At 41.7% G+C, this 7668-nt stretch overlaps 1 protein-coding gene across 1 annotated transcript in view; it reads right to left on the bottom strand.

Moving 5' to 3' along the window:
* Positions 1-4226: 4226 nt before the first annotated feature.
* LOC113976203 (zinc finger protein 397-like) overlaps positions 4227-7668 on the bottom strand; it is a 9062-nt gene continuing 5620 nt past the window's right edge. The window contains exons 3-5 of the mRNA XM_027701159.1: positions 6874-7494; positions 5212-5304; positions 4227-5131 (exon numbers count right to left, since the gene is read on the bottom strand). Coding sequence (XP_027556960.1) covers positions 4779-5131; positions 5212-5304; positions 6874-7494 — 1067 coding nt within the window. The 3' untranslated portion in view covers positions 4227-4778. The remainder of the gene's footprint in view (positions 5132-5211; positions 5305-6873; positions 7495-7668) is intronic.

Here is a 7668-nt window from a genome sequence, read left to right as displayed (position 1 = left end):
GCCACTGAAAAGACCGTGTGTTATTTTTGAAAATGTCCCTATAAAACAGATACAAGGAAAGTATTTTGCACATGTTGTTATAAACGCTGTGTGGAAAGACTCCAAACAGAATTATGTGGTGTAAACACCTGAGGAATATATTTAAATACATTTAAATGCTGACATTTGAATACTTGGCTGCATGGTAACATAAACACAAAGAAGGATATAGGAGAATAAAGCAGGTGCAGCACACACAGGTGTTTTCATACAGAGAAGTAACACAAGGAATATTTTAAGTAAATATTCTAAAGGCAAATATATCTAAAGAAAGAATCCAGTGCACGTTATTTCATTTGCATCTTTCTAAACCACTCGAGATTTTCTGTCTTCATGTGAAGTCTCAGAAGTTGGCTACTAGAGGCTGTATTTGCTAGACAGCTGTATGATACCTTTAAGTGTTGTACCATAAAATTACCTGGATTTGGGTTTTTTGTGGTCACTTTCCAGGGCATATGAAATCAGCTGCCACAAGATTGTAGGATTTGTCTCTCTCAAGCCCACACTGTAACTGCTACAGAGCTTTTGGGTAATACTTGGAAATGTGCCTGCACCAATAAAGGATTGTATTTCCAGAAATTAGATATTTGCAGTCTCAGAGAACCAGCAGTAAGATCCCAAGGCAAGTAAATCCTTGGAGAACAGGTAGTGGGAAGATGTGCACTTAATGTCATTTGAGAAACTGCGTAAGTATGCACCATCCCAAACTAGAGAAAGCAAAAAAAAACTTGAAGAGAATAAACTTGACAAGCCACAGATTTCCCTACTGGTCTGAAATCATGAACAGGAACCACACAGGAGGTGACAAGTAGGTCAGATTACATAAAATAATGTATTTAAAATTAAAAAAAGAGAAAGCACAGCCAAGCAACAAAAGGTAATATAACTGGAACACAGAACAATCCAAAAGCATTCCATAATATTACTGATTGGAAGAAAAAGATTAGCAAGAGCTGACGCTCTGTTCAGTGAGATGGGGGAAACCATCAACAGGAAAAGAAACAAAATCTGTGTCTTTGCTAGAAAGATGAGCAGAAATTACATAATTAACACAATGTAACACAAAGGTTAGATTTTTTAATGTCACCTGTGGGCCTGAGCAAGCTGAGGTAGGTTGGCAGATGTCATGGAGAACTCAGGAAAGATGGACATGATTGTAAAAGATATAGGAAATACAGCTCAGGGAAAAGTGTGGGAACTATTTTTAGTGAGCCTGATTTCCATACAAGAACAATACTTAGCAGTCATACAGCACTTAAAAGGGAAAAGAATAATACACAGTATAGATTTCCAAAGCCAAATTATGTCATGTCAAATTTTCCTCTTAAAGTGAGAGGCACTGTTAAAAACAGAGGAGCTGAAGATGGCACACAGTCTGTGCTTCAGAAGGCTTTGAGATTACCTCACAAGATTATTCTCACAAATAAGCTGAGGCAAGAATATGATAACATTAATGCAAAACCTGCCAGAAAATCACAATACTTATTTGCAATTCAATGCTGACCTGGGAAATTTTATTATGTTACCCCAGATGAAAGGATTCAACAGATTCATTAAGGATTTGAATGATGGGACACAGCACGGTCTTTAAAATTCCAGCTGACCTTAAGGTGGGAAAGCTGCAAGCAATGCAGGGCTAGTTAGAATTTGGAATAGTCCTGGTAAATTGAAACACAGGGCTCCTACTTAAGTTAGTGAAAATTATGTCTTTCAAATTAAAAATACTTGCACAGATATCTAATATGGACTTACTGGTCTAATTTCAGATATGGTCTTGAAAGGCTTTTATATAAATGAACATTATTCATTTCCCAAGCCTGAGAATTTAAAATTATAGAATGCCATAGCAAAGCTTTCTATCCCACTGTATTGACAGGCTCTTTTATTACTTATATACTGTATTTGCATGAAGAGCCACAGGTTTCTTCAGTGAACTTGATGGATGAATGAGAAAACTCTTCAAGGTCTTTTTTGCACCTCTATTACCTACGTGTGGTCTTACAAGCTATGATGCCACAGAGCTCAAATTCTGCCAAGCCAAGAAAATCATTCATTTCTTTATTCATTTTTCTATGACATCACTTCAACACCTATAGTCCAGATTCATTTAGATACTAGGAATATTAACCCTTTCACCAACTTCCAACATGTTGAAGCCAGTTAATCTAGGCTTCCCTTTTTCCCTGCAAGGAAGAACACATCTTTTTAGAATATGATTTGTTTGAGCTGCTCTAGAAGTCTATATTAGGATGCTGCAACCAAGAGCACCTAATGCAACAAGCTCATTAACATCTATACCACAGATTGTGATAAAGTCCAGGGAAAATAATCCTGTTTTACTGGAAAACACTACCTGTAACCATGAATGGAATACCTTGGTCCTCCAAACCACACAGAGAATTAGCAACTGCAGAATGGGACCTGGAAAGCCTTGAACAATGGGCAGCACCTGAGACTGCCATAAAACAAGTCACATCATGGAATCACAGAATATCCTGAGTTGGACGGGACCCACAAGGATCATGGAGTGCAGCTGTTCCACAAATCAAACTTAATCCTGACAGGTAAAGGAATATACTCTGAAAACCAGAAGTCAGTCAAAACAATAACCTTAGTTTACAGCAGCACCAAGGAGTGGCTATTACTGAAAGCAATTAATATTTTATCAACTTTTACATCGGTGCCAGAGCACTGCAAGGAAGAAGCAGCCTAGGTCCCTTCCAAGATGAGAAAGGAGCCCCCAAGCCCCACCCCAAGTAGAAAGAGGAGCTTTTCAGCAGCATTTTTCACAACCACGTAAGTGCTTGGGAGGAAAGCGGGAGAAAGACTCCAGCATCAACTCAAACTTACGTAAAAGTAACCCAAAAATAGCAAATATGATGGTTCCTTGTGCTCCTCTGTAGCAGCACTTCCTCCAGTCCCCAGAGGTATTTTGGGACTTGATCCTTGAGTTCATTGGAGACCCAAACACCACATTAGGGAACCCCAATACAAAAGCTGAAACATCATACTCAAACTCCGTCCCAACAGGAAAAAAATCCCACCTAAGCCCTCAAGTGAAGAGATTCCTCCCACACAGTCTATGTTGTGAAGTCTTCCGCTTCTGCTGTGTTTTCTTTTTTGGAATTTCCAAAGACAGAAACGGAAGGACATGCCTTGATGCAGGGAAAGGGGAAGATGGAAGAAGAAAAGCAGGAGGAGCCACAGCAGGTGCAGACTTTGACACCTGAACAGGAGGTCGGTTACTCTAAGTCTAAGCACTGGTGCTCATTTACAAAGGACAAAAAACTCACCAGGGGTTCATTTCTAACAGAATTGCAACACTTTAATAATGAATGTCTTAAAAACAACTAAAATACAAACTTTAACCATTGATTTGAAGAGGGGATTCAGCTCCTGAGCAAAATTACATTAAACATCCAAGAAAGTATGAACAGTACAACAGTACCCCAGAGCTGCAGTCACACAGATAGACAGTGTCACACCTGCTCCCACAGACTTCTGTCAATAAGAAGATGACTTATTAAGAAAAAAAGTGTTTTGCATTCTTAAAAGCTGAAACATTTTATTAATTACTAACAGTGCATCCTTTTAACAAGGGAACATAAAAATCCAAACAACAAACCACAAAACCAACAAACGCACAACACAGCATCAGTTCAAGAGAAAGACTGTTTCACACAGGTGCAAGGCCCAAAGTTTCTTTATCCCAGCAGCTGTTCAAAGGTAAGTCATTGCATTTTAGAGGCTCAAAGGCTCTGACACTGCCACAACCCTGAGTTACCGACAGAAACAGAGGCAGAATGAACTAACGTCTTAAAACTGCACTTTCCAACCCTGACAGGCCCAATGTCTGAGTCCTGCAGAAATGGAAAAGAAAATATGATTATTTCCTCTGCAGACTTCACAAGATGGTGCTCCTGAGTGTTCCTCTCAGTGTTCCTCCTCAACCAGTAATTATTTACTCTAGTCCTGCCCCCAGTGCACCAATACATAACAGTCAAGAACATGTAATAATCCAAACAGGATATGGCAGAGTATCTAAAACCAAACTCAACTGAGTTCACCTTTGCACAAAAGAACAAGTGCCCTATAAACCAATTTGGCTTTTCCTCATGAACTCTTAGTAACAAAGGTAGACCTGAAAGGTGGTATTTTGGTGAAGTTTATCTGGTTTGGGTTTTTTGGGGAGGTGGGAGGAGTTGTCTGTATTTAAAAAAAAAAAAAAAAAGGGTTTATTTGTAGTTCTAGCAGTGATGCTGGGTTAAGAGTCTGCTACTTCAAGGTCACCTAATTTCAAGACCTCCCAAAGGAAGAAAGTTTTGGCAAACTGTTGAACATCTTTACATCAGCATGTTGCTTTTAACTCTATATAAATCAGACTTAGCAGGAGATGCTTCAAGAACCCCTTAGGACTTTATCATTACTTTCAGCTCATTAGGAGAGGTACAACTGCCCAAGTAAAGGCTAAAGACGTAAAAAATATGCTCAAGTTTTCTGCATCACCCTGTAAAAGGGTGCAGCACTTCACTGCACCCCAGTGATAACAATCTCGGGAGCTGCCTTGACAAAAGGCATCACTGGCCAAAACCTCTGCAGGCTACAATGGGTGAATGGGCAGGATTTGATCAACTGCAGCATCTGGAGCAAGTTTGAGTGCACAGTCAGCCCCTGCACAGGTAGAACAATTCCAACACCACAGAGATCACGTGTTCCAGGGACAAAAGGGCTCAGAACAGTCACGTGTGCTTGCACTGGACTCGTTCACGGCACAACACTGAGCAAGGTCTGGAAGCTGCAGGATCCTTGGAGCTTGGGAGCTGAGCGGTAGGCAGAATTCCACGGGCAGATGAAGGGGATAAGGCAGTGGCATTTTCACAAAGGAGACTGCTGGGATTGAGAAGGGGGCAAGAGACAGCAGCTGCCGCAGCCGCCTGCTGTCCCAGCAGAACTCCCAAGCTGTAAACGTTGGAATTCACAAGGGCATTGCCGGGGATGAGAATATTCAGCTGTTTCTGAATTTCCTGCAGGACCTGCAGCTGACTTTGCTGATTTAGAAGAAGCATATCCATATTTTCCCTCACTTTCTTCACTGTACAAAGAGAAGAGAATGTTAATGCTTGCTATGTCAATATACACTGCGTGGCCATTTAGAAACCTTTTTATACTTACATTCTTCAAAAACAAGCTTGGAGTGATCTCTCTCTGCACTACATCTTCGCTCTTCTTTATGATGCAGGGATGTAAATTCAGGTTGGTTTGCATCTAGGAAGGGAGACAGTGGAAGTCAAGAGTTGCCAGCTCAGTAACAACCCCTCCTCTGACCCACATCTGAAACTTAAAGCTTCATTCAAGTCACACGTTGGTCCAAACTAAGCCAAACCAGACCAAAGATTATGCAGATACAGTCCCCTGAAACATTACAGACTTGGCTTTTATCACAATCAAGATGCTCTTGATTCCCCCATACCTTTTCTTTTGGGGGGGGGATGCAGGGAGAGGAGGAAGCAAAGCTGGAGCAAGGGATCTGTCAAGGAACAGGACAGTCGAGATTTAGTAAGATTGTGTTTGCACACTTTCTTTAGAAGCAGATATAGTGTTAGACTGATCTGATACTAATTACTGTCCAGCTGCCAGGGCAAAAATGAGACTTTTTTTTTCTTATTCATTATAAAGTCTTACATCTAAAAATCTATTAAAAGCCATCATGGGAAAAAAAGCATTAGGAGTGTAAGGTTTCACCTTTATGGCTCATTAGCAGAAGTTACTAGGCTAACTCTCTGTATCTATGGAGTGAGAGGCCTCAAAATCTACCTCAGGAATTTTGCCATTTCACTATAAACTTCATTAGTATTCAGTATAATGTCATCATTATTTCAGCTCTTCTGCTAAAAATTTTTTCCATAAGACAAACAAAAGCAAATAATAAGAATAAACCAAAACAAACAAAAAAACCCAAACAAAAACCCCCAAAGAAAGGAAAACAAAAAAACCAAAAACAAACGCAAAAAGGAAACAAGAGAAAAGCCTCACAAACAAAACACCTGCTTCTCATGTGGCCTCATGTCTTAATTTCCCTGAGTTTCATAATCTGGTGGTCAAGATCCTAACACCCAGAACAATTCCAGGGGTCTCTATGCAAGATCCAAGACGAAAACTTCAAACACTTTTGACCAAGTATAAAGGGACTGCCCACAGAAAAGTACAAGAACAGGAAAAAACCACAGTGTTAGTTTTTATCCCAGAGTTTCTGGTCATTACAAGAACATGAAATACTGCAAAGTCCAGAAAACTCCCTACTTGAGACAATGCCTTCATCTCTGCCAGAAATATTCTGGAGGGACAGCCAGCAGAGACTTCCCACTGTAGACAAAAAAACCTACTCATTTAACATCCACAGATAAAAAAAATTAGCTGCTGGAGATTAAGGCCCTGTTTCACAGTCCAAATCCCTTCCACATCCCTAACCTTAGCATTTTGTTGGCTAAGCACTTCTGAAGATCTTGGACAAGACACCAGGCAACACTATGGAGCGGGAAGTAGTGGGATCTGAGGGCTTTGAGAGCCCAAGGTCCCAGGCAGCCCCCCTGGCAAAACCTAAATTTCAACTTCAGCATTTTCAAGGCACTTTTCCAATTGACAGAGATAAATATATAAGAAGGGGGGGAAAAAGTACCACCACCAGACCCAACAAAACCAACCCCGACCCTCCCATCCACAGCAAGGAGGGAGAAGTGCATAAGGCGTAAGTGGAGACCAGAATATCTGATATATCCCCCGGGATTCCTTACCACTTGAAATAAAAGGCAACACGACAGCCCTCAGTTCAGTTACCTGCTGTGTGGGCACTGGGACCCTCTCTCAAATGTTGATGTTTGACAGAGTTTGGGCTCACAGAGAAGTTGTTCCCACCCTTGGGACGCCTGTAGGGCTTCTCACCCGTATGGACTCTCTGATGCTGCAGGAGACCTTTGTTGCCACTGAAGCTTTTTCTGCACGTGGTGCAAGAGAAGGCTTTCTTTTTCAGATGGGTCTTGTGGTGAGTAACGAGGTTGGAGGCACAGCTGAAGGCTTTCTCACATTCCTTGCACTTGTAGGGCCTTTCTCCTGTATGGACTCTCTGGTGAACCACCAGGTTGGCCTTCCTGCTAAAGTTCTTCCCGCATTCTGCACACACAAACCTGTCTCTACTGTGGATTTGCAGGTGGTTCAGGAGTCTGCTGTGCCCCTTGAAGCCCTTCCCACATTCTGGACACTTGAAGGAAGGATTCTCTTCTGAGGGCAGTTTCTGGCCATCAGTGCTGAGGACGAGTTTCATGGAGTCTCTTTTTTGGGGAGGGGGCTCATTACAGGCTGCCCCCCTCTCTGTGCTGTGGGCTGCAGGTACCCGAGGCAGTTCCCCTTGCCGAAGGTCTTCAGGGATGCCTTCCTCAGTGTCCCTCAAAACAAAGCCCTCTGATGGAGGAAGAGAACAATTCAACACTCCTCTTTCCCTAAGGCAGATAAGCTGCTCCTTGTGAAATAACTGAATTTCTTAGGCCTGGCTTCATCTTACCCTAGGACTGCCCTTTCCCAAAGAAAAAGGGAAAAGGGAAAGTTTGAAGACAAGAGGGAAAAGGGAAAGTTTGA

Source organism: Neopelma chrysocephalum, unplaced genomic scaffold (assembly GCF_003984885.1).
Source record: "Neopelma chrysocephalum unplaced genomic scaffold, ASM398488v2 Primary Assembly neopelma1_149, whole genome shotgun sequence".
In the NCBI taxonomy this organism is placed as follows: domain Eukaryota; kingdom Metazoa; phylum Chordata; class Aves; order Passeriformes; family Pipridae; genus Neopelma; species Neopelma chrysocephalum.
Note: the sequence above shows the minus strand (reverse complement) of the source record. Positions and strands in the feature narration are given on the sequence as shown.